The sequence below is a fragment of the Rhodamnia argentea genome, chromosome 8 (assembly GCF_020921035.1).
Source record: "Rhodamnia argentea isolate NSW1041297 chromosome 8, ASM2092103v1, whole genome shotgun sequence".
Classification (NCBI taxonomy): Eukaryota; Viridiplantae; Streptophyta; class Magnoliopsida; order Myrtales; family Myrtaceae; genus Rhodamnia; species Rhodamnia argentea.
Window position 1 is genome coordinate 1,040,932 of NC_063157.1, and position 26,144 is coordinate 1,067,075.

The following is a 26,144-nucleotide window of genomic DNA, read 5'->3' on the forward strand; positions in this document are numbered from 1 at the left end:
TCCAACAAATGTCTGTCTTGGCCATTTTCCTTTTTCTGCTTTTTGTTTTTTTGGGTGTTTTACGCAAAAGCTCAACTCCCTTTCCTCTGCGAGATAATTAATCATGGCAAACTTGTCTCCAGTCGGCGATTCCATTCCGTGGAAAGGTCTGGCTAGTCAAAGAGGATCATTTGCTTAGAAAGTTGGATTTGCAGAAACTTAGGAAAGCTGATGAGGCGATCAGCTCCAATAATCAGAATCTGCTAAAAACTGAGAACAAAAGGAAGGAGAGAGGGGGAGTCTTTTTGCAACATATTGTAAAAGCTTTTGTGAACGAGGAACTTTGTAAGAATATCGACGTTCTGTTCTGAAACCCCGAGGGTTTTGTATGTGAAATGCTATAAAAGCTATCATTTCTATCACTACTCTCTCTGAGAAATCAATCTTCTCCAGCCACCCTATCTCTTTCCTCCCCTTTTCCTCATCTCTCTTATCTCACGTTGTCCTCTTGAAGAACCAGAGTTTTTTGGGAGATTCTTGAAGGGAGAACATAGTGAGTGAGGGAGAGCGAGAGAAATGGAAGCTGTTCTCAAAACCAGAGGTCTCGTATCTCTCCCACCAAACCCGAGAAGCAGGTTGCTCAATCCATCTCAAGGCCTAAAGCACCGAATTTTATCCATAAAGCCACAAGCGCTTCCTGGGTTTCCTTTATCTTCAAATGGGTTTCAGAGATTCAACGGCTTTATCTCCAAACCCAGTGGAATATACCGGAAAAATCGGAGCTTTCACATTTGCAAGGCTGAAGCGGCTGCGGCAGCTGATGGGCAGCCTTTGTTTGCGGAGCCTGAGAAGCCCAAGTTCTTGGGCATTGAGGCTGTGACACTCAAGAAGATTATCCCACTTGGTTTAATGTTCTTTTGCATATTGTTCAATTACACAATCCTTAGGGACACAAAAGATGTGTTGGTTGTCACAGCAAAAGGAAGCAGTGCAGAAATCATACCGTTTCTTAAAACGTGGGTCAATTTGCCTATGGCGATTGGTTTCATGTTGTTGTACACGAAATTGGCCAATGTGATGTCAAAGCAGGCTCTCTTCTATTCTGTGATTGTTCCTTTCATTGCTTTCTTTGGGGCTTTTGGGTTTGTTCTTTATCCTCTCAGTAGTTATGTTCACCCTCAAGCTCTGGCGGACAAGCTTCTCGGGATGCTTGGGCCGAGGTTTCTCGGTCCACTTGCCATTATGAGGATATGGAGCTTCTGCTTGTTCTACGTTATGGCTGAGCTCTGGGGCAGTGTTGTGGTTTCGGTCCTCTTCTGGGGATTTGCCAATCAGGTGAGGAATGTTTATCATGCTGTTGTGAACTTAATAGCTCAAGAAAAGAAAGTCTCTCTGCTTAGTGAATGAGATATTATGTAGTTCCTTATCTCTCTGGCTCGTGAATGAAAGCGTATCTATTCTAGATCCTATCATTGATTCTGGCTAGTAGATCTCATTTTTTGCTGTTTGTAGAAATTTCCATCAATTTAAAGGGCATTTTGTTTCTCTTGGGATCGCATAAGTTCAATCCTAGGGAAGGAAACAGATATTACAATCTCATATGCTACGTTAGTTGTGTCTTGTTTCTGTATAATTCTAAGATATTTGAGTAATATACGAGTGTCCCTTTTGTTTGATAAGGGGGGTGCGTTTTATTTTGATTGAGTTGTGAAAGAGTGTCTCTTTCGGTGTTTGATCGATAGATTGTTTTTTCTTTTTTTTTGGTGAAGGTGATCGATAGATTGTTTGTGCTTCCATTAGTCAATATTATGTTTTGTTATCCTAGATATTCTGACTTCCGTGTTTTCTAGGATTTTTTCTGGTATTTCTTTTGAGATTGAGTAAATCATGTCCTGCTTTTGTCTAAGTGACAAAATAATTCTGGGTTATTCTGTGATTGCCTTCTCTATTTCCTTGAAGGAGGAGATTATGCCGATAGCTTTGTATAGCCAATTTTCTTCCTGCTACTGCTCTAACTGTCTGTGTCATTATGTGCCATTCCAACTTTGGTTTCTTTTCTGTGCCAAAATAGAAACTCTGGTTTCTTTCGACTGAAAAAAAAGGCTCTGGTTTCTGATATTGGATGAATTGAGTTTTTTTTTTTTTTACCGCTGATGAATTGAGTTTTGTTTTTTAGTCAGAACTGATGAATTGAGTTCACTGTGTATTAATTGTGCATTTTTTTAGCTCGACACTGTGAGCCAATTTACCAGAAATGCTTTTTATGCAGATAACTACTGTGGAAGAAGCCAAAAAGTTCTACCCTCTTTTTGGACTTGGAGCAAATGTTGCACTTATTTTCTCAGGCCGGACAGTCAAGTACTTTTCCAATATGAGGAAGAACTTAGGTCCTGGTGTTGACGGTTGGGCCATCTCCCTGAAAGCGATGATGAGTATTGTGGTGATAATGGGGCTTGCTATTTGCGGACTTTACTGGTGGGTGAATACGTTTGTTCCTCTTCCATCTCGTAGCAAGAAGAAGAAGGTAATCCTCTACATCAGCATATTTATTGTTTACTAGGTTTCAGACTATTAGTCAAGAGCCAGCAAGTGAAGTAAGCTGATCACACTTTCCATTAATCTCGCAGGAAAAACCCAAGATGGGAACAATGGAGAGCTTGAAATTCTTAGCGTCTTCAAGTTACATCAGAGATCTTGCCACATTGGTTGTTGCATATGGTATTAGCATCAATCTAGTTGAGGTCACATGGAAGTCCAAGCTCAAAGCTCAGGTAAATCTTGATGAAGCTTCTCTCTTCCTGTCTCATTGTTAATAGGTTCTTTCGGTTCGTAACTTTTGAGCCTTCCACTCTTCTTGCAGTTTCCTAGTCCGAATGAGTATTCTTCCTTCATGGGCGATTTCTCCACCGCCACTGGAATAGCTACCTTCACGATGATGCTACTGAGTCAATACGTGTTCAACAAATACGGATGGGGAGTCGCAGCCAAGATAACACCTACCGTCCTGCTTGTGACAGGAGTCGGATTCTTTTCTCTGATTTTATTTGGTGATCCACTCATACCAACTCTTGCAAAGTTCGGGATGACTCCTCTTCTTGCTGCTGTATACGTCGGTGCAATGCAAAATATTTTCAGCAAGAGCGCCAAGTACAGCTTATTTGACCCCTGCAAGGAAATGGCGTATATTCCTTTGGATGAGGACACCAAGGTTCAGATTAATTACTTGCCATTTCCACACAACAGTTTTCTCTGTCACTGTCCTCTTTAAATTTCAGTCATTTTATTTATGTATGCGTGGACAGGAAATTTACTTCGTAACTATTGCCAAAGCAGCCTTAGGAGAAGATTTGGACTGTTGAGATTCATGAGAAATGGAAATATTAGAAACTTACCTGAAACTTATGCATAGATTTTTATAACCTCCCACATATGACCATTCACTAAGCAATTTTTAAATGCTTGCTTCAGGTTAAAGGGAAAGCAGCCATAGATGTCGTGTGCAACCCGCTGGGGAAATCCGGAGGTGCTCTGATTCAGCAATTCATGATCTTGACCTTTGGTTCTCTCGGCAATTCGACTCCTTACCTTGGAGGAGTACTTATGGTGATTGTGCTCGCATGGTTAGCTGCAGCAAAGTCTCTCGATTCCCAGTTCACTGCATTACGTCAGGAGGAAGAACTCGAGAAGGAGATGGAGAGAGCCACAGTCAAGATACCAGTCGTGGCTCAAAACGAGAGCGGCAACGGTTCTCTCGGGAGCGATTTGACGTTGAAACCTGCTGCAGGAGACTCCCCTAGCAAGTCGTCATGAATCTGTCACGCGTGTTGTTGTACTATTGAGGAAGAAAGAATAATCATCGGCAAATGCTAATGAGAAGCAGAGCCAGAACCATAGACACAGGACATTTATTTGATAAGGAGGAGGAGAAGAAGGTGAAGAAGGTGTTACTTGTCTGAGCATTTTTGGAGTTCCTTTGGCATCCTATGATCAGGTGCTTTCTGATGTGTTGGACTTGTATTACATTCAATTCCATTGCATTCATGTTTGATTGAAAAGGGCAACATTATTATCCATCTGATAATCTTAATGATGAGTTTGAGCTTACTCTTACTAACTGGAATGTGTATAATACATTTGCACTTCCTGACGTATGGACTTGTATTGGACAGGACCGTATACTCGATACGATGCATGTAATACGTGATTGATTCGTGTACTGACATGAATTGACATATTCGTCGTAAGTCAATCATTTAGCTTTTTAACTAAAAGTTAAGATGTCCTGATGCGAGTGCACCCGAATCGGCAGGCTTACTCGAGAAAGATAATTTTGTAGCCTGCCCGGTTGATTCTTATGGCCACGAGGGATTGGTTTCGGACTAACAGTAAACACTCGTTCAAAACATAGTAAGGCTGCTAGATGATGTATTTCTTCATTCAACTAGAAGGATTGGCAAGTTTAACAGACGTTCCTTTTTTTTATGAACAAGTCTAATAGATTTTAATGGATTATAACACGCAAATCACATGGGATTATGCTCGAGCTAATTAAACAAAGTGAACCGATCCATATAGGCAGCATGTGATTTTTATGATCGTTATACAATGATTGTGCTAGAAAATTATTACGAATACTGAATTTTAATTACCCAAAAACGAAAATAAAATGGTGTCCGATAATAATTGAAAAGTAATATCGAAACTTTACTAATTTCTTACCAAAGATATAATTATTGGATATGATAATGACACAAATGATCTCTAAAATTCGGCTCAATATACGATGTCGTTCCCGAACTTTTAATTTATTCAATGTGATTGCTAGATTTTTGGTATATGTTCAATTTAGTTATCTAATTATATGAAAATATTCGATATTATCCTTTCATTAATTCAAGTTGAGAGATAACATTGAACATTTACTTATAGTATAAGGATCAGATTGAACATGTAATAAAATTTTAGGGATTGAATTGAATAAATTAAAAGTTCAAGAAAGATATTGCCCGTTAGGCCAAAATTTATGAGGCACGTTGAATAAATTAAAAGTTCTGATTTTTTTTTCCTTTTCTATTTGTTTGTTTTTCTTTCCGTGGCTTTGCGACTTTATCTTCTGCGCTCCTGAAAAACCTCCCGCAAAAACCCCCCCAAAGGAAAACGATGCTCTGCATCTTCAAGAATGGCTCTCCCCGCTAGAACATCTTCAATTTCTCCACACAAAGACTATCCCAATCCTTCCTCGCCCCGAACCCATAATTCCAGAACCGCACGTTTCCCTCCTGCTCCTAGAACTCGTCAGATTGGTCTAAGAAAGTCTCAGCAAGTGTCTGTCCTCAACACCAGCTCCCTCAACACCCAGAACCCAAATTCTTACCTGTGTGAGCTGTGTCTGCGCGGTGACCTTCAACAAGCTCTGGGATGCTTAAACTCCATGCAAGAATTGAAGTTTGATGTCGAGGAAGACTCTTTCATCGCTTTCTCGAGGCTATGTGAGTACAAGAGAGCTTACGATGAAGGGGCCCTCGTGTTTTCCTTTGTGTTGAAGGTGTATTCCCAGCTGAGCATTAGGCTGGGTAATGCTCTGTTGAGCATGTTCGTGAGGTTTGGCAACTTAGCCGATGCATGGTACGTTTTTGGCAAAATGAACGAGAGGGACGTGTTTTCGTGGAATATCATGGTTGGTGGGTATGCTAAAAATGGTTTCCTTGACGAGGCTTTGGATTTGTACCATAGGATGTTGTGGGTTGGGATAAAGCCTGATGTTTATACATTTCCTTGTGTTTTGAGAACTTGTGGTGGTGTGCCTGACTTGGCAAGGGGGAGGGAGGTTCATGTGCATGTTATTAGACATGGGTTCGAGTCGGATGTGGATGTTCTTAATGCCTTGATTACCATGTACATGAAATGCGGCGATGTTGTGAGTGCGCGTTTAGTATTTGATAGAATGTCCAGAAGAGATAGAATTTCATGGAATGCAATGATATCTGGGTATGTAGAGAATGGGGAATGTTATGAAGGATTGAGACAGTTCTTTAGGATGCTTGAACTTTGCATTGATCCTGACATCATGACCATGACTAGCGTGGTCTCTGCTTGTGAGATTCTTATGGACGGGAAGATAGGGAGAGAGATTCATAGTTATGTGATAAGAACAGCATTAGGTGATGATGTTTCAGTTGCTAATTCATTGATTCAATTTTACTCAAGTATTGGGCAACGGGAGGAAGCTGAGGACGTATTCTCTAGCATGGAATGTAAAGACGTAGTCTCTTGGACATCGATGATTTCATGTTTCGAGGATAATTTGCTTCATGAGAAAGCAATAGAGACTTTCAAAATGATGGGAGAAGCTGGTGTGGCACCTGATGAGATCACTATAGCTACTGTTCTCTCTGCTTGTGCTTCTTTAGGACGTTTGGACGTGGGAACTGAGCTTCACGAACGTGCAAATGAAACGGGGCTAATCTCGTGCTCAATAGTTGCGAACACTCTCATTGACATGTACTCCAAATGCAAATGCATAGACAAGGCCTTGGACATTTTCTACAGTATTCCAGAGAAGAATGTGATATCATGGACTTCTATCATCCTTGGGCTTCGGATCAACAACCGGTGCTTTGAGGCTCTGATTTTCTTTCGGCAAATGAAACTCAGATTGGAGCCCAATGCCGTTACTTTGATCTCTATCTTATCTGCATGTTCTCGAATAGGAGCCTTGATGTGTGGCAAGGAGATTCACGCGCATGTATTAAGAAATGGACTGGCATTCCATGGTTTCTTGCCCAACGCATTACTGGATATGTATGTCAGGTGTGGAAGGATGGGATCTGCATGGAATCAATTTAACTTGCATGAAAGGGATGTTGCATCTTGGAATATACTTTTGACGGGCTATGCAGAACGAGGACAAGGGACGCTGGCCTTGGATCTTTATCATAGAATGAACATATCTGGCGTATGCCCAGATGAAATTACTTTCATTTCACTGTTATGTGCTTGTAGCAGATCTGGAATGGTTGATGAAGGGTTGGAATACTTTCAGCAAATGCAGTATGAATACTCTGTTACGCCTAATTTGAAGCATTATGCATGTGTGGTTGATTTACTTGGTCGTGCTGGGCACTTGGAGGATGCATACGAGTTTATTCAGGAAATGCCCATAGCTCCAGATGCAGCCATATGGGGTGCTTTGCTTAATGCCTGTAGAATTCATAGGCAGGTTGATCTAGGCGAGCTTGCAGCTCGGCATATATTTGAGAAAGATACAAAGAGTGTGGGCTATTATATTCTGCTGTGTAATCTTTATGCTAACGTTGGAAAATGGGATGGAGTTGCGAAAGTCAGAAAATTTATGAGAGATAAGGGACTGACTATAGATCCTGGGTGCAGTTGGATAGAGGTGAAAGGGAAAGTTCATGCTTTCCTCAGTGGTGATAATTATCACCCTCAGAAACCAGAAATTAATGCAGTTATAGAAGGAATCTATGAGAAAATGAAGATACATGGTTTTGGCAAGTTAGATAATAGTTCTGTTGATGAGATTGAAGCTTCAAGGGCAGAAATTTTCTGCGGACATAGTGAGAGACTAGCCGTTGCATTTGGGCTCATCAATACTGCTCCTGGGATGCCTATCCGGATCACAAAGAATCTATACATGTGCCAAAGCTGTCATGATATAGTGAAGTTTATTTCTAAGGTGGTCCGCAGACAAATATCCGTTAGGGATACAGAAAATTTTCACCATTTTAAGGATGGAGCTTGCTCTTGTGGTGATGAAGGTTACTTGGGAAAGCAGCATAGATGAAGCTAGAGCAAGGTTTTCTCTTCATTTGATTCTCTCTCCTGGGACATACTGCAATTATACTTGTAGACAGCACTTTATGTGTTTGTGCTTCCTCGCTCGCAGAGAAACTTACTAGGAATGTAAAACAAAAAGAATTACACCCACAAGAAAAGCATCTGTATTGAAACTTGCAAAGTTCATCGTGACTGGATTGTGTATGGTCTGACAATCGGGCTGGCTCTGGACTAGAAAGTTCATCAGTTTGAACTTGAATCTTTCCATTTAGGTAATTATAGTGTACAATTCCCATTGGCTATCTAACGCATACCAAATTTGGAGGTTGATATGCTTCCCTGTTCTTTTAGTGTTTCTTCACTGTGTTATGCATGGCAATCTCTGCACATTTAGTTGCCAAAGACTGAATCTTGAAAAAAACATAGGCAAGAAGATTGGTTGGAAATCACAACACATTTAGTTGCCAAAGATGGAATCTTTAAAAGAAAATATAGGCAAGAACTTGGGATGTTGAAATCGAACCAAGCCGTTAACAAGCTTACACAAACAGTTTCAATGAACAAATGAAACCTGAAATCCAAACTGTTCACACAATTATTAATAGAATGGAGTTGTCGCAAGCACCCCAATAGAATGGAAAATTCTAAGTACAAATGAATGCATAAAGAAGCTGCAAGCACCCCACAAAACGTAATGTTTTACGAACCAATGAATGCATAAAGGAGCTGCTGAGTGGAAGGGGTTTATAATTTGACTGCTTTCCTGACTGTCCTGAAGGATGATCTGATGAAATTGCTCTCTGCATCATAAATCTCATCCCCATCAATGTCATCAGCCACCATAGGCTTCTTTCTGATGCAGTCCACACCCTTTTTCAGCCCCAGGATCACAGATGGAGACGATGGAATCCGTCGAAGGATCCTTGCACTCTCCGACCTCACAAGCCCCTTTTCCTTTTTAGACTTCTCTCCTCTCTCTTTTCCCTCAATGTTCTCATTACTTCCAGTTGTTACAACACCGTGGCGGCTTACTTCACTCCTTCCGCCTCTTACATAAGGCGCTTTAACCAGCCCTGTTGCCTCAACAATCTCTTCTTTTATCTCAATTTCTTTTTCTTGAGTTTCTTTCTGTTTATTCTCCACCTGAGCTTTTCTTCCAAGACCACCTTCATACTGTGAATCTGACAACTTCTTCTCCACCTTGCTCTGTGGGAACTTAAGGTCCATCTTCCTGATTATTTCATCACTGGTCATTCTTTTGCCTTCATCTTCATTTCGAGGGCTCAATTCATCTTTAGCATTCTCCAGCAGCATGTGCAGCCATCTTTCAACGTTGGCTTTTCCGCGTTGCTTCCTGCTCTCTCCATCTTCCTCGGTTTCTGTTTCTTGTAAAGCAGGGAATAAAATGCTGTGCCTTTCCCCTTCTCCTTGTCCTGAAACCTTCGGTTCACACTGTCTTGTGGATTCTTTGGGACTCTCTTCATGGGAATCTTTTGCAGTTGATTGGCACTGTCTTGTGGATTCATCCTTCACTCCAGGACAATCTGTGGAACTATCTTCATGGGAATCTTTCGCAGTTGATTGGCATCCCTGTTGTGCTGCTTCTAGATTTTGCTCTCCAGTGAGAGAAAATTGAGCTTTGGTTGCTTTATGTTCCTCTTCTAGGAAGACTCTCAGTTCCTTGTGTGATGGTGTCCTCGGCTTGATTCCTGGTAAATATAAGATCGGTTTTCTGTCTTCCGCGTCAATCAGTAAGGTATCATCCATTCTGGACCTCTTTCTTGCTTGCTCCCACTCTGGCCGAACCTGTTGCTCAATTTCATCCTTCTGTCTGTGGATTTTGTGGAGTTCTCTCTCAGATGCGTCACATATTGCTTTCTGGGCTTCAAGTCTTGCCATTAGAGCATTACTTGCAGCATGGTTCAGTCTCACCTGCTCCTTATATATGACACTCCTGAAGCCAAAAGAAAAGGAAACTCGTCATCAAAATAAATATGCTACGACAAATAAAGGCGTGATTTGTCTACTTACTGATTGCTTTTGACAAATTGAGGAATGGCGTAGAAGTTATCAAATATAAAAGTATGGTCATCACAGCATTATAATCTCGAAAATCATGTCTGTTCCCTATTTTGTAGCAAAATGACGACCACACAGAAGATTATATAGCTGGATTGTAGTAGAAAGTAAGAAGATAAAGAGAGGTGTAGAACTCTTACTGATGCATAGCGTCTCGAATCATCTTCTCCAGCATCGTTCTATACGAAGATTGTGCCTCTGCTAGTCTTCTGCACTTTTCGGCCCTCCTCCTCCTTTTAATCAGGGTTAGTTCCAAGTCTTGAATAGCAAGTTTTTCCTCTTCATTCTTTCTCTTCATCTGGTTGACTTCTTCATCAAGTTCTGCTAGTTCAGCCTGCATTTTTGTTGCCTCTTCCTTTCGTCTTAGTGAATCTCTAGCCAAGACAATTTCCTGGTACGGATTCCTCAACTGATTTGGGTTTTCATTTTCTTTCAGCGGGCTGGAATTTAGCTTTCTAGCCACTGAGACAATGAAACTAACAGAGGTCATTCATCACAATAGTGAACCAACTTCATAAGGAAGTGAAATGCCCAGTTTTGGCAACATTATACTTTAGCATCCTTTCCTCCTCAGGGTAATCAAATTAACTTTTGATCTTATTTGTCTCAAACTGAAGCAATTCTCTCCTGTTCACAAATAGCTTCACTTCATGTCTACTTATCAGCTGATTTAGTATGCAAGCAGTAATCCTGTTTTTCACACAGAATATGTTCTGGTGAATTTTCTTCTCTAGTCTGTTGGTGAGTGTATCTAAGTTGATAATCGTTAAGATGAAAATAAAGAGGCGTCATATAAACTTTCTGCTATATGAAAGGCGCTAAAGGCATAACTGGAGAGGGAGCCTACTTACCCGTCATAGCCTTGTAGGGCCTCTGTTTTCTATTGGAATCGGTCAATGTATAATTTGAAAAAGAATCACGAGACTCCCTCCGAGAAATCACAACAGCAGCCGGAGCTAAGCCAACTCTCTCTCTTGATTCGATAAAGTGATGAGGAAAAGAGTGTGATTCTACTGTTTGGGAGGCATTTATTTCTTCGTTTTCACCTTCCAAGAACATAAACGAGAATGCTCTGTGCCTGCCAAAATCGAGAGGACGTGTCTTGAGTACTCAATAGTTTTTGGTGCTTTACATTGATATGAAAAGGAAGTAATCGTACAGTAACTACCTGAAATCTGAATTCGATGAAGCAAAGATCGATAAGAACTGATTCACGGAGATGCCTAATTGAAACTCCCACCACGGTACGAGCAATTCCAATTTGTTATGCTTTTTCTTGCAAGCTTGCCATTGCAATATTCTCAAATTGCTTGGAACAGTCAACCCACCTCCTGCATATATCAAATATATAGTTCATATCTAGAATTGGAGAGAGAGAGAGAGAGAGAGAGAGAGAGAGGTTTTACAGACTTGAGCAAGGAAACCAATGATCAATAACCCAGGCGAGAGGAGATGCCGAATCAGCATGATAATAGAGAACATTCCCATAAGGGTCCACTCGAATTACCGCCGGATCAAAGCCGGCGTTCCTGCATCAACGGACATTGTACCTCAGAATATAGCGACTAGACGATTACACTAGGCCTTCTTTGCTAACTCATGAAACCCATAAATTTTTCTGGTAAATCCAGTGAATACCCAAGATGGTTAAGTTGCTTCCACAGGAGGCTGATAAAGATCTTCGTCTTGGCAGTAGGCTTTGCTTTTGGGTTGATTATCGGAAACATCAGCTCCAAATCTTCTATTATTGCATCCTTCATAGTCATAAAACCAAATATGAAAAGGGAGGAACAGTAGGCAGCGAAGATCACACCCAATGAAATAATTCATTCATGACATAGCCACACACATGCAGCAAGCCTTGCTGACAGCAGTTACAATAACATTTAGCAAAATTTAGCCAATGCATTTCATTTCAAGCAGTAGAGAATTGATAATTTGTTTTTCCAGAATCAAGAAGTTCACACTTTGGATCCACTTATAAAATCCTAGCGGATTGCAGCAGTTTTTACTCAGTGAATTTTTTCTGTTCGGGACAAAGTTCATCAGCTTCATATAGTTAGAGGCAATTGCCTTAGACTAGTGGAGTAGGTTCTTTCTTCAATTTAACTCGAAAGCTTGCACATATCGATCTCTCGAGCACACAATCGATCAATCCCTCTTCAAAATCTGACTAGCCGATCCCTATTTTCCTCAATTTTCAATAGCTAACTAGTCTCGAGATGCAGCTAAATCAGAGATCCCAAATAGGTATCTTCAATTCTAGAAACCCTGGTTTGCCCCATTAGCACTAGAGGACTTGACTTACTGAGAGTTGCCCAGGAAAAAAAAAAAAAAAAAAAAAAAAAAACCAACTTCACATCATTTCATTTCCACTCAATTTCATTTTTCTTTCAAGGAGAAACCTCCTGATCCAACACGAAAGCTCAGAGAATCAATCTCAAATTTACCGCATCTGGCAGGAGAGCGTAAGGCGTGAAGGTGAACGGCGGGCCGTGGGCGTACGGGCCGGCCCCACGATCTCTGCAGAGCTTTGCGTACGCGATCGGGTACCCAAGGCTCTCGTCAACCTCCATGTCGGACTCGGAGAAGGAATACTCAGCTGCCATTTTTTGTTCCGGTTCAGCAATCTGGAGCTCGTCTGCTGCTTGTTCAGACACTGTTGGGGGGGTGCGGAGTGAGAAGCAACGGGGAGACGAGAGAGGGGAAGGCTGGTGGTGCTTTTGTTGGAGAAGGCGAGGAAGGTAACGGTCGACTGATTTGAAAAAGGGAGGGGCTAATGTTTCCCGAAAGCTCGGTGCCACGCTGGCAAAACGGGGGAGGCCATACGTGTAACGGCTACAAGAGGGTCCCGCCACTTCAAAATAGAAAAATTTTGGTCGAACAAAAAAAAAAAAAAAAGAAGAAATTCAACGCATATTATTGCCATGTCATGCAACTGCCACACAAACGAGGTTTTTTTTTTTTTTGACCGATGTATATGTTTTTTTCTATGCTGGGCAAAGGGTGCGAGCTCAACTTGTGCAATACCACAAATTCTTTTGCATTTCATTTTCATTAAGTTTAAGTCCAATCAAGTATCTAAATCAGCTCACGTTTGAATTCAAGAAAGCGATTGATTCGGTTAATCTTGTAATTCTAACAAGAGTAGTCGATTTTTTTTATTGCTAGTTATATGGAATGTGAAAATTTTGCTTCTAAGAAATAGCATGTCAAGTAGAGATTGCTTCCTGTATTTGTTCTATCATTGGATCCATATCCAAATATCGGGGTCATGTAAAGTGCCATTCAAACATGAAATTAGGAAATATTGCGATCCTAGACAAAAAAAAAAGAAAAAAAAAAGGAATTGGTACAATTTTGGGTGGTTGACGTAAGATCTTTTTCTCAACAGTGTCCAAAGCAAAACCAATCATTTTCCCCCAACATCATTCTAGTTTTCGTGCAAAAAGGGGATGGAGACCGACATTGTCCCGAGCAAGAAGTGATTCTTTCTTTTCTCAAATTCTTTGATTGGGGAGCTCCTCTTTGTCACTTGAGAAGAGTTTGTGCTCTCTCTTGGGCCTCGTGTATCAATTGTTCTCTTTCTTTTGGTTTTTATAAGTAAGAAAGCTTTGTTCAATCGCAATTGCTGCCATAAGCCCTCACCTAACGATTACAGACTAACATGTTGTCCCTCAATTAAGACAATGGGTGACGTTAGAGTTAAACCGCGCCTCCATTTGATGGTTGAAATAATTACTGGCGGTCCTACAAAATATCACATGATATTGGAGCGATAGGTGTTGAGTTCAAACCAAACAGAGAGGGATCGACATTTAAATGCCAGGAGATCATTTTCGATCTTTTCTCGCACTGATGATAAGCTAGCACATGAGGCAGTGCCTCGGGACATTGAGAGAAAACCAGAATCAAATGATACCACTTATCCTCTTATTAAAAAAAGGGCACCGGGTGCCGTTTATCATGCCGGAGAAAGGGACGATTACCATTAATTGCCGGTAATATATGTTCAATCGAAGGTTTGGCAACCCTTCTTAAATTCAAGATTGCTCTTCAGGAAGGGAAAATGACACAAATAGTCCACGAACTTTGATCCAATATGTAATGTGATTTCCGAACTTTTAAATTGTTTGATGTGATCCCCGAGCTTTAGGTCAATATGCAATGTGGTTCCCGAGTTTTTGGTACATGTTCAAATTATTCCCTGCACTATATGAAAATGTTCAATATCGCATATTGAAGTTTAGAGATCATATTACACGTTGAATTAAGGTTCTTTTCTGTCATTAATGTCATTAATTCTCTTCAGGAACATGAGGAGAAAGCTGCAATATAATTAGGGAGAGTCCAACGGTCCTTTTCTTGCTCCAGCAGTTCTCTATTCCAAATGGGCTTTTCGCATGGCGAGGCCTTTAAAGCCTCTTTTTCAACGCGCCCTCATCATGCCCAAAAGAGTCAAACCAGACTTTCAGAATTACCTAACTTTTTTTTTCCTAACTACCTTTCAAACTTTCGCGTACGCTTCTCCCTCTCCTGATTTGATGTCCTCTTTGTCCTCCTCCCGACACCTCTCCACTAAACCTAGGGATCATCGAGGGAGGCCCCGCGCTCCTTAGAAAGGCTTCTTCATGAGATTGACGATCCAATGATTGAGGTAGCTGGCTTAATGCGTGGATTTGACGTATTGGATTCCCCCATCGACGAAACTTTCAGTCCTCTCTTTGTTCCTTCGGGAACGGCCCCCCCTTTCATCGAAAGATTAGATCATCGGTTTCTCCGTTGCAATCGAGTTCCGTGACGATTCCATTAGGAAGTGTTGGGTTGTAACTACGACATAAACTAGCTCTAATTACACTGCGAGGAAGTATGTACGAGGCCTGAAGAGTCAAATTGATAAATAGAATGATACGTTGTTTCTGTTGACAATCGAGATCTATGGAACGTTTCAATGCAATTTATACAACCTATTATTACACAACGTAATGGCTTCTCAATGGTTAATGCTCAAAGTATAAATTATAACTTATATTTCACCATGTCTATAAGCGGTTGCACTTTTCAATTGTCACGTCGCTCTTTTCTTTAACAAACTGTAGATAACTTCTCGATCGGCATCTTTATCGTTTTCGATTTTATGCCTTCATCGCTAAGGTCGATTAAGTGTTAATCGCCAACCAATCGTCATCGTACGTCGATAACAACACTTGGCTATCGATATTCGTGGCCATCGACGTGCTCCTTTGCCCTTAATGTCCTGTCGATCGTATAAAATTGACTAAACACCGAGCCCTGTATCAGCATCGCATCGATTAAAAAGATGTGATCATTTTTCGTTGTCAATATTCTTATATTGAATCGGGGGCAAACAATTTGCGGACACGAGATGACAATACTACCCGATATGTCAAACACGTTCTCCACCGTAAGAGTTATATGATTGAGGGATACTTTTGTCATTTCGCGAGATGTCTTGAAACGTCTGCCCCGACCAATACATGAAGAGCCGCAAATATCCAACCGACCCTCCTCCTCCTCGCTCCTCACTCAATCCCGGCTTCTTCTTCTCGTCCGCTCTCCAGTCGCCAAACCCACCATGGAAGACTCACGCTCCTCCGCCTCCGCCACCGCCACCGACACCACGCCGCTCCTCCTCCACACCCGGTGGCGCCGCCACCTCCGCCTGAAGACCGCCCTCTCCTCGGAGCTCTCCGGCGCCGTCGGCGACCTCGGCACGTACATCCCCATCGTCCTGGCCCTCACCCTGGTCTCCCACCTCGACCTCTCCACCACACTCATCTTCACCGCCCTCTACAACGTTGCCACCGGCCTCCTCTTCGGCATCCCCATGCCCGTCCAGCCCATGAAGTCCATCGCCGCCGTCGCCGTCTCCGAGACCCCCCACCTCTCCCCCTCCCAGATCGCCGCCGCCGGCCTCTCCACCGCCGCCGTCCTCCTCCTCCTCGGCGCCACCGGCCTCATGTCCTTCTTCTACCGTTACATCCCCCTCCCCGTCGTCCGCGGCGTCCAGCTGTCCCAGGGCCTGGCCTTCGCCTTCTCCGCGATCAAGTACATAAGGTATGATCAGGACTTCGTCACCTCCAAGTCCGGGCCAGCGAGGCCGTGGCTCGGCCTCGACGGCCTTGTCCTCGCGATTGCTGCTGTTCTGTTTCTTGTGTTGTCTACTGGGTCTGGGGATGATGTTTCAACAGATGTTCGAGGCTCGGATTGTATGGATCAAAATGACGATGATGGAGGAGATGTTGAATTGTTGCGACCTACGCGAAACATTGACCGTAGATTGAGGATGTTGTCCGCGATTCCCTCGGCTCTGTTAGTGTTCTTGTTTGGATTGGTGTTGTGCGTCATCCGCGACCCTTCAATCTTTAGCAGCCTCAAATTCGGCCCCTCGAAACTGCATCTGTTGAGAATTACTTGGGATGACTGGAAGAGTGGGTTTTTACGCGCCGCGATTCCACAGATCCCTCTGTCCATTCTCAATTCGGTGATTGCGGTGTGTAAACTGTCTGCCGATTTGTTCCCAGATAGGGAACTGTCGGCCACGTCGGTTTCAATCAGTGTAGGGATCATGAATTTCGTGGGTTGCTGGTTTGGTGCAATGCCAGTGTGCCATGGAGCTGGGGGGCTAGCGGGGCAGTACCGTTTTGGGGGGAGGAGCGGCGCTCGGTGGTGTTTCTCGGAATCGGGAAGTTGGCACTCGGGTTGTTGTTTGGGAATTCATTTGTGAGGATACTGAACCAATTCCCAATTGGGATTCTTGGGGTGCTGTTGCTGTTTGCCGGGATCGAACTGGCGATGGCTTCACGAGATATGAACACGAAGGAGGAGTCTTTCGTGATGTTGGTGTGTGCTGCTGTGTCTTTGACTGGGTCGAGCGCTGCACTGGGATTTGGGTGCGGGATTACGCTGTTCTTGCTGCTGAAGTTGAGGCAAATGGAGTGTTCTTCGTTAAGGCTTTGGAGTTCTACGTCCAAAGATTCTGGAGATGGGACTCATATTGTTCCCTGAGGCTGTATAGTTGGGATTGTAGCTGCTCCAGCATTACATTTCGGGGAGATTCGGGGTTGCAGATCTTGTTAGCAAAGTTCGTAAGGCATGTTCAATGCTGTACCATTCTGGTGTAGGATAATATCTAGCTGGTATCTGTGCAAGTAATCTGTATAAACTGCGTTCTGTACCAATTCATAAAATCTGCATACTGGAGCTTCGGTCCGAGATGAATCTTCATCTGCCCTTCTTGGTGATAAATGAGATTTCTATACTATGTATGAGCCGAATTGAGACTTTGTTGCTTGGCAAGTGAATGAGTTTGCGTGGTATATTTACAGCTGAGGCATGCAAGTGCCGTTTCTGGAGACAGTTTTCTCCGAGAGGACATGCTTGATGCTTCGTGAAATGAAGCTACCTCAGATTAGGTCCTCATTCCAGGACTCCTAGGTACCAGTGGCTGAGGAATATATCCCCACGTCCCCGGCCCTCTTTCGGTTGGGATAGGTCGTAACGTGGCCGGTGCAGAGATGCGTATCAGGAGGCTAATGATTGGCCAACTGTGGTGTAAAGATCGATCTTCACCTCGCCGCTTGTTATGCGAAGATGCCTAATGGGTACATCAGTTATGCTTGCCGGGCATCAACTACTGAACTAGCACCTATTTGACAGGCCATATGGGTTTCTGCAATGCACTTGATCAGAGTATCAGAAGACTGCTGCTGTAAGCAAGCCTACTCGGAGAGCTAAAGGTTAGAAACTTCTCAAAGCAAAGTTCTTATCCAAACAAGTATAGGATGGTAGCCATTTACAACAAATTATGCAGCTCCTTTTAAGGAAGACAGAACCATATATACACACACGCTGGTACCAACACGATCATGAAACATCTCGATCTATTAGAAGCAATGACGCAATCTAAAACGGTGTCCCTCCTCCTTCAATGCACGATTATTCAAGACTTGCTTAATATTTGTTGTAGATTGATGATCATTACAAGAACTTTTGTTTCTTGTTCCCTTTATGTCAAGAAAGCAGAAGTTACTAACCCCTTGAGAGGCAAAATTACCGTTCTCCGCTGGTCAATATTTTGGGAAAATTATCCGATCAATTCTAAAGCTATTGTCCGAATGCCAATTCAATCCTAAACATTTTCAATTTTGTTAATTTAGTCCTAAACCTTTGCGTGAAATTCTAACGTGCCGGAAATCGCTATCGCCGACTGTCCGAGTACCTCGCCTTGTTCCCGCTCATCATGTCAAGGAACATGTATTTTATTCTGTGCCCCATAGCTCCAGTTGTTCTCCCGAGGGAATTTAAGTTTGGGAATTGATATGTTTATGTAGGGATTGATATGTTATGTAATGGTTGTACATCATCCAAAGCAAATATTGTCGTGCTATTTCGACATTGTCATTATATAGAATGGTCTTTTGAACAAAATCGAATACTTGATCGGTAGATGAGATGCGAAAAATCTCGGTGTTCCTTCCAAAGGAAAGGAACGAACACTTACGTAGAGCGAGTCTCCTATCATGACGATGAAAGAATTCATTGAGGGCCGAGCCTCGATCCTCTTGCCATCTTTGTTCTGGAGTCGGAGGCCGTCGACTTCATTCTGACCCAAGAAGGTGAGGATGTTCTTGTCCGTGTGACACTAACAGTGGAGGCCGCCGGGCTTATCGACAGTGGTTTGAGGCGCTGCGTACTTCATGAGACGAAGAAGGTAGTTGGTGGAGTTCATGTGTTCGTCCTAGTATTTCTCGATGCCAGGGCTCTCCAATATCATCCTCATTGTCGTCTTATCCAACTCTCATAGCTTCTCCACGTATGATTGTATGGTTTTGTTGGCACAGAGAGTCTCAGTGTATTGCATGTTTCAGTCACTTTTGGGTAGGAATACATCTAATGTGCCAAATTTTGTTCACGACATTTATTTCGGCACCAGAATTTTTCATCGGCTCACTTAAATGCCAAATTAAAAAAAAAAAAGATTACTTAAATGCCAGGGTAAGATATTCCGTCTAAAGTGATTTCGTGGCATTTATTATTAATTCTTTAATATTACGTGGCAATTTTTCTTTAAAAACTCAATCCACGTGGCAATTTTTTTAAACAAATGGAGTCCACGTGGGCTCAACATGGACTTTTATAGTTAGAAATAATTTTTTTAAAAAAATTAAATTAAACTAAACAATAAACTAAAAAGATACAAAAAAAAAAAAAAAAAAAAAAAAGGCTTGCACTTGTAGCGGGAAGGGTTGGTGACCCCCACCGACCACAAGCAAGAGGTTGATGGGGCCTGGCCGTCGCTGGTGAGGTTGAGCACTCGCTTGTGATTGGTGAGGGTCATCTGCCACTGGCTAAGGCTCAGAAGCAACGAGGGCTGTATGCAAGCCCTCGTCACCGCAAAACTTGCAATTTTTTTTTTTTTTTTACGTTTTTGACTTTTTAAGTTTTTGGCTTATCTTTTAATTTTTTATTAACTCTTTTTATTAATTTTTTTTTTTTATAATTGGGATCTTCCGTCGAGCCACATAGAATTAGAAACAATCAATGACGCCCGATTGAGTTAGGGACGGAAAGCTAACAATCTAATAAACTATATCAATTACATATCAAGAAACAGTGAAATCCCAATAATTCGTGAACCATGAACAACTCTATTTGATTATCACATCATCCATAGAGTGGATTCATCCGATAATATTTTGAAATGTGAAGCTCTGATTAATGGTCCATGTAGATTTTTATCTTCTTAGATCTTTAGGGTGAAATTTTCAACTTCTCCGTTTCCCACCCCACAAATTTCGTTAGGGTAATTTTCGCCGGATGAATTATGTTCTATTATCGCCCACGGTCAATCAAAAAATTACCGCGCTCAAATTTATCAAGAAAACAATAACGAAGTCACAAATTTAGAGGAAAAAGGACATCACAAGTGTCATGAAATAGTGAATGGTCTTATTAATACACCGATGTATAACTCCTCAGGAATTTTAATTGCACTTCTACTAATCACCGTAGGAATATGTATGGTGTTGAGTGTCATAACTTTTTTTTTTGTCCCGATCATCCGAGTGCCCCGCGCTTACTCGAGTGCTATAGTTTTTTTGCCGACATTAAAAACACTATTATGACACTCAATTTATCAATTGAAAGTTGTGGTACAACTTAATGATTGTTAAAACTTATAACACACAAGTGAGCACCGCACAAAAATTATGACACTTGAGCGTGCATAAGTAGTGCTAATTCTATGTCTAGTTTTTCCAAAGGAAAGGACATCAAGACCTTTGCTTTTGGCGTGCGTTGGGCCGCTATTGTCACGCCCCGACTCTCGAGCCCGCGACATCCCTACCAATTCGCCACGAGGTCACGAAGGATAACGTCCCAGGCGCGTTATCGACCTTTCAATTATATACGCATGCGGAAACGGTTCACTCCCAAACAACATATAAGTAAACAGGGATAGCATAGCAGGAAATACATACCAAGGCAGATAATCAAAAGGGTACTAGGTCAGATAAGGTTAACTTCTCATCTACTCCAAAAGACTATCCTCATAACTTGGCCTTAGTATCCATAAAGCTCCATCACTTGGGACCTGAAAATGGTTCCCACAACGGGGTGAGATATAAATCTCAGTGAATCAAGCCTAAGCTCGGTTAGGACACCGATTCACCTAAAACATCCTAACCACGAGGATTATAACATCGCGATATAACCATATATCCAACAATCATATCACATGGCAATAATCACCCACATGCATACTTACCAGCCTTCAGCCACACATAATGCAATGCTTGACTCCACTCAACAGCCACATCGGACAACCAACCGAACATGCATCGCACTCACAAGTATGCACTGGACACCACACAAGTCCATTTATTAACGATGATCGCGCCCTTGGCGCCACGGTGATGAGGATCCACGCGTCCGGCGTGATCGACTCTCACAATTAATGCGATCCCGCATTCTTCCGGCAGACCGGGCACGTTCCTTTTCCCTCTCGGCAACGGCTACTACAAGGTGTATCCGGGCACCGCACGGCACGGCAAGTAGGCATCCCTATACGGGCTTCGGTCCATCACAAGCTGACGGCATCCGATAATCCCTTAAAACCGTACGTACCATACGGGCATGAATTATCGTGCTTCGGCAAGTCGTGTGGTTCCATAAAAATGGTACGGTGTGTACTATGTGTACAGTTAACTTGCCGGGAAAACCCATCATCGTTCCTTCATATGACCATACAAGACACCCGACACATCAATCAATTTATTCTCTTTGATTTAGGCCGGATGCTCACACAAACGTGCTCAAAGACTCGGCCCAAGGCCATTTTCATGCTAAAGTATGTCTTTGATCTTGCACACGGTCATATGCATATGCAGACTACCAAATAAACACCGCAAAGACACACGGAACAATCAATTCCCAAGCGGACGCCAATTCACTCAACGAGCATCCGGGATGCTCAAATTAACATTTCAACGCGGCGATCCGCCCAAACAAAGTCATCAATTCAACACGAATAAACCAATTCGATTAGGCCACATAAAGGCTCAATTTCGTGCCAGAGTCATTAATTAGCCAATTTGATTTAAAATCGCCAATCGATCGCTCGTCCTTAACCTATCGCTCGCTCGCGATCAAATCACAATATACAGTCAAATTCATCTAATAACAATTAGCCACAGACAATTCTAATTTAATCGATTATGGTCATTTACCCTAAACCGAGTTTCTAACTAATCCGACCATAATCAAATTTACCTAATTGCCCTACCGACTAGCTAACTAATTCTAGGCGCAATTAGCGCCCTAACCAAGGATTAGGATCAACTCACCAAAAACGGTGGTCGAGGTCGGGTCGGACACGATTTTCGAGACCGGGGTCGAAAATCACTATTCACGCCGGAAAACACTGTTCACCGCGGCACTGTTCTGGCGACACTGTTCACGCCGAAAACAGTGACGAGTTCGGCGGTGAAATCGCTGCAAACGGCAGCAGCTCATCGATTGGAGGTCCGGCGAGCGACGGAAGCTGAAAAACAGAATTAACAGAGGTAAAACAGGGGAAACCGGGCTGAATTTGGGGGGAAAATCGATCTCACGGGCTGAGGCGAGGCTGGGGAAGGCTGGGGGACTCACCTACAGGTCGAGGACGACCTTCGGGACCAGCTGGGGGCGGCGGACGGTGGCCGGAGGCGGCCGAACAGCAGCGGTGCAGAAACCGGTGCAGAAACATGGGAAAACGAGCAGAACAGGGGAGGCTGTCCGGGGCTCAAATCGAGCTCTACGGGCGGCGATCGGCTTCCGGCGACTTCGTGGGACAACTAGAGGTGGAGGAGGATGGTTTTGGGTGGTCGGCGGCTAGTGGGTGCAGCTCAAACGCAGCAGAGGACGGCGAACAGCAAATCGACGCAAAACAGGGCAAGAGGACTGAGCGGGCTGTTCTGGGGCTGTTCGCGACTTCCGGGGCGGCGCGTGGCGGTGGGATGGTGTCTGGAGGTCGAGGGGAAGATGGTGTGGTGGTGGGTGGTGGTCGGAAGGGGCTCGGGACGGCCGGAGCAACTCGGGCACTCCTCGGACGCAAAACAGAGCAGTCCGGCGCCGGGGCTGTTCTGGGCTTTCCAGCGGGTCTGCGGCGGCCGGAGGTGGAGGCGGTGAGGAGCAGTGGACTGAGGAGTAAGGTGGTGGATGGATGTGGTGGTTTGGCAAAAATCGCTAAGGAAGAAGATGGTTCGGTGATGGAGGGGAAGGAAGTCGCGCGAAGGAAAACAGGGGTGGGGGGCAGCAGACGTGAGGGAGAGAAAGAGAAGAGAGAGAGAGAAGTCACGTGGCTTTGACTAGTGGGGGCTGAATTGACCAAAAGTGGGGCCCACCCATCTCTTCAAAATTAATGATTTTTGTCTCACATGAATAATATCCAAGGACGGTTTCGTAATTTGACAAATCGGGACCGATTGGATTTTTGGCTCAACCGATTGAGAATAAAATGTGGATTTTCACGGGCTAGGTTCGGTCCGAGAAAAGCTTAGGCGCGAGGATTAAAAATCCTAAGTCACGATGACCAAGATTTCGAGACCCAATCGAAATCGAACGATATTTGAATTGTTCAAAATTGTCACGTACGTCCTTTCGATCCGAAATTTTATCGACAAAGTTCAATAATAATCCTTTTATTGAACTCGGTCTATCGAGGGCCTAATTGGTCACGCCTATACCCACACTACGTCTTTCTCTCGAATCTGGAAGTCAAGGGCGCGTATGACAATGCTTATGGAGTAGAATTATAGAATTTCTACTCCAAAAGTGCTTCTAAAGCAGAAATTTGTTTGGTTACGCAACTTCATTTTTGCTTCAGAAGGCGTTTTGAATCCACTTGAAAAAGTAAAAAAAAAAAATTACTTCTCTCCGTAAGTAGAAAAATCAATTTCTGCTCAGAAGCAAAAGTAGAAAAATCAACTCTATCCGTAAGTTGATTTCTAGAGTAGAAGTGTCTCCATGCACGCCCAAGTCTCACTTTTTCTAAATCTGGTTTGTGGTATTAAAAAAAAAAAAATTACCAAGACCTTAATTGGACATATAGACGAAGGCTCCATAATTCTTAGTCGTTAAATCTAATACGTGAGTTACCTAGGACCAACCGAGTAAGAATTTTGTCTGGACAACAAGCTAGTTACTTGAACATAAGATTTTCCATTCTTAGATTCTAAATTAAATCGCGAGTCACAAAGCATATAGTAAAACCTCATGTTTACAGGAAATTTGATTACATAAAATTTGGATGTCCCTCGGACCATATGTTAGTGGTAAGGCCATCCACCTTCCCGTGCACGTCGGCATCGTCGAACCGCATGCTCTCGAAGAGCGGGACCATGGGGTACTGCCCGACATAGCCGCGGTAGGGCTTCCTCGAGACGTTCCGGAGCTTGGTCTGCAAGGGCAAGTCGAATAGCTCCCGGACCGAGCCAAGCATTGACTTTTGCAGTTCGACGGGCACCTCCTCACACCGGGCTTCGAAGCAGCCGTAAGTTTCCAGCGTTTGCTTCGGCTCATCCCTCACGGCAGTCCACTCGGTTGTGCCCGGCTCGAGCTGCGGGCTCGAGAAGTCTATGAATGGGAGCTTCAATTCTGCCGTCGACCCCATCTTTTATGAATTGATTTACTTTGGTTTTGGTTTTGGTTTTGGTTTTGGTCGCTGAATGTTAGATTGGTGCGATATGCCGAGCAGGAATGAGAACTGAAAAACTGAACTTTTGCGGGGGAAGAAAAGGTTGCCGAGAGTAAGGACAAGGACAGTCGGAGGACGAAGATGTTCTGATAGCATTTACATAAACTATGATTTTCAAGGTGATTGATTATGTGCGATACAAAGTTGGCGACATAATTAATAAGTTAAGACTGCTGAATATTGCAGAATGCATGGTTTTTTTATTTTTATTTTTATTTTCTCATTGTTAAGACAGAACCTAATTAATAAGTCAAAACTGCTGAGTATTACAGGTCATCATCCATGTGAGATGTCACATGATCTTTTCTCGATTCAGTTTGATTTATTGCTCAATTTTCCTAGTGTTTCCCGATGGTGGCCCAAGACAAAACAAGCACGTAAAGTTGATCCATGACCTAATTTAACTATTATATCCTTGCAACCTAACAACGATTCATTAAGCAGCCGTTCAAATACGTAAACATGAATAAAATAAAATAAAATAATGCGGTTTAAATGCCACTGGCAAGAGTAACAAGGCAACTCATAAGGAGTTGTCAAGATGGAGCTCAAATTCGAGTCCGTTAACAAATTCAGTTATTGTCAAGATGGAGCTCAAGTCTGAATTCGTCAACAAATTCAATTAGATTCATCTTTACTTAAAAGTTTAAACTTGAGATATATTAGCTTAATTCAGATATCATTCCGCATTAATAACTTGAATCTCTAATGCTTAATTTTATTCTTGGTCTCTTTCTCGAGACCAAACCAAGAAGTCTACCATCGGGTAGAAGTCCGATACCTTTCGCATGGATAGAAGCTAAATCCGAGCTCGTCAATATATCTAATTTGGCCCATCTTCACTCAAAAGCTTAAGTCATCGAGTTATGAGCCGACTTTGATATATTAACTGCTTTACATCACACCAATTCTTCGATGTAGGACTTCTCTAACACAACTCACACGTGCATCTCAACAGAACGCTTTGAACTTGAATTGATCCCCATGTATACTGCTTGAACTTGACTAGAATCGAGAACTCAATGTTGTATGTTCGTCCCGAGCATCGATCCCCGATTCATTTCTGATAATGTCAAGCTTAGCTCAACATTTGTAACTCGAAATTTCGATTCAACTCTCAGAAATCAGCAGAGTGAGATTATCTTCAGAACTACATCGATCTTCTGTATTGCAGTCATCTATGATACATTTACATTGATCAAACGCTTAAGTGTTTAGTGGGATTGAAGTACTTCAGGACCATTTTTACTCATTCCTGCAATCTGAGCTTGACTTATTTAAGGATATATTTGGCACTTGTTTCGTTGATCAAATTGTAGCTGGTGAATTATAATTGTGGATCTAGTAAGCAGTAGAGGTTTTTTGGGAAAAATATAAAAAAAGTTTTAAACTTATTGCACTGGTGCCAATTTAATCCTAAACTTTTTATGGGTGCTAACTTAGTTCTAAATTTTTTGACTTAGAGCAAATTCAGTCATTCCGGCTAATTTTCATCGGATATTGCTGACGTGGAAGCCGGATGACCTACGTGGTACGGTCGGTACCGACGTGGATATTTTTAATAATATTTTAGTAATTTTCAAATTTTTATATTTTTTTCTGTCTCTTTTTCTAGGTTCCTCCGGTGGCAGGCAAGGGCTGGCCCTTGCCGCCACATTCGACAAGAAAAAAAAAAGAAACGAAAAGAAGAAAGAAAAAAAAAATAAAAAAAATTGAAGATGGGTGGTTTGCAAATCTTGTTAGCAAAGTTCATAAGGCATGTTTAATGCTGTACCATTCTGGTGTTAGATAATAGCAAGCTGGTATCTGTACAACTAATCTGTATAAACCGCATTCTGTACTGATTCATAAAATCTGCATACTGGAGCTTCGGTCCGAGATGAAACTTCATCTGCCCTTCTTCTTGATAAGCTGATTCTCGAGATAGATCGGTAATCGGGAAAGAATGGTCCGCTGGTAAGTGCTAAATCGTATTTCTACACTGTGTATCAGCCAAATCAAAGATTTTGTTGCCCGGCAAGTGAATGAGTTT

At 42.6% G+C, this 26,144-nt stretch overlaps 4 protein-coding genes and 1 pseudogene across 6 annotated transcripts; 3 read left to right on the forward strand and 2 right to left on the reverse strand.

Moving 5' to 3' along the window:
• Positions 1 to 4,090, forward strand: LOC115738085 (plastidic ATP/ADP-transporter-like). Its single transcript, XM_030670589.2, has 5 exons — positions 1 to 1,314; positions 2,249 to 2,503; positions 2,607 to 2,750; positions 2,840 to 3,187; positions 3,448 to 4,090. The coding sequence occupies exons 1-5, from the start codon at positions 556 to 558 to the stop codon at positions 3,787 to 3,789; spliced, it is 1,848 nt and encodes a 615-aa protein (XP_030526449.1). The 5' UTR covers positions 1 to 555; the 3' UTR covers positions 3,790 to 4,090.
• A 995-nt stretch (positions 4,091 to 5,085) lies between these two features.
• Positions 5,086 to 8,115, forward strand: LOC115738021 (pentatricopeptide repeat-containing protein At1g15510, chloroplastic). The gene has a single exon (XM_048283404.1). The coding sequence runs from the start codon at positions 5,159 to 5,161 to the stop codon at positions 7,781 to 7,783; it is 2,625 nt and encodes an 874-aa protein (XP_048139361.1). The 5' UTR covers positions 5,086 to 5,158; the 3' UTR covers positions 7,784 to 8,115.
• Positions 8,116 to 8,268: 153 nt separating this feature from the next.
• LOC115738083 lies at positions 8,269 to 12,587 on the reverse strand. Of its 3 annotated transcripts, none has more exons than XM_048283408.1 (8): positions 12,306 to 12,587; positions 11,494 to 11,609; positions 11,266 to 11,384; positions 11,024 to 11,186; positions 10,707 to 10,933; positions 9,996 to 10,317; positions 9,301 to 9,730; positions 8,269 to 9,243 (listed from the first exon to the last, which is right to left on the reverse strand). In XM_048283408.1, exons 1-8 carry the CDS (start codon positions 12,462 to 12,464, stop codon positions 8,521 to 8,523), a joined length of 2,259 nt encoding a protein of 752 aa, XP_048139365.1. In that variant the 5' UTR covers positions 12,465 to 12,587; the 3' UTR covers positions 8,269 to 8,520. The 3 variants fall into 3 exon arrangements, with proteins under 3 accessions (XP_048139365.1, XP_048139363.1, XP_048139362.1); XM_048283406.1 differs by having other exon boundaries at positions 8,269 to 9,226; positions 9,284 to 9,730; XM_048283405.1 differs by having other exon boundaries at positions 8,269 to 9,232; positions 9,287 to 9,730; positions 12,306 to 12,586.
• A 2,800-nt stretch (positions 12,588 to 15,387) lies between these two features.
• LOC115738086 (molybdate transporter 2) lies at positions 15,388 to 25,997 on the forward strand. Its single transcript, XM_030670590.2, is given in 3 exon segments — positions 15,388 to 16,538; positions 16,541 to 16,960; positions 25,861 to 25,997. Coding segments are annotated over 2 exon segments (1,431 nt in total). The 5' UTR covers positions 15,388 to 15,451; the 3' UTR covers positions 16,885 to 16,960; positions 25,861 to 25,997.
• On the reverse strand, positions 17,490 to 24,028 carry LOC115738020 (annotated as a pseudogene).
• Positions 25,998 to 26,144: the final 147 nt, after the last annotated feature.

Coding starts and splice junctions, on each gene's coding strand:
- LOC115738085 (XM_030670589.2), top strand. CDS start 556: ATGGAAGCTGTTCTCAAAACCAGAGGTCTCGTATCTCTCCCACCAAAC. Junction 1,315..2,248: donor TCTGGGGATTTGCCAATCAG/GTGAGGAATGTT, acceptor CTTTTTATGCAG/ATAACTACTGTGGAAGAAGC. Junction 2,751..2,839: donor AGTCCAAGCTCAAAGCTCAG/GTAAATCTTGAT, acceptor CTCTTCTTGCAG/TTTCCTAGTCCGAATGAGTA.
- LOC115738021 (XM_048283404.1), top strand. CDS start 5,159: ATGGCTCTCCCCGCTAGAACATCTTCAATTTCTCCACACAAAGACTAT.
- LOC115738083 (XM_048283405.1), bottom strand. CDS start 12,464: ATGGCAGCTGAGTATTCCTTCTCCGAGTCCGACATGGAGGTTGACGAG. Junction 11,610..12,305: donor ACGCTCTCCTGCCAGATGCG/GTAAATTTGAGA, acceptor ATGACTATGAAG/GATGCAATAATAGAAGATTT. Junction 9,233..9,286: donor AAGGATGAATCCACAAGACA/GTGCCAATCAAC, acceptor AGAATCCACAAG/ACAGTGTGAACCGAAGGTTT.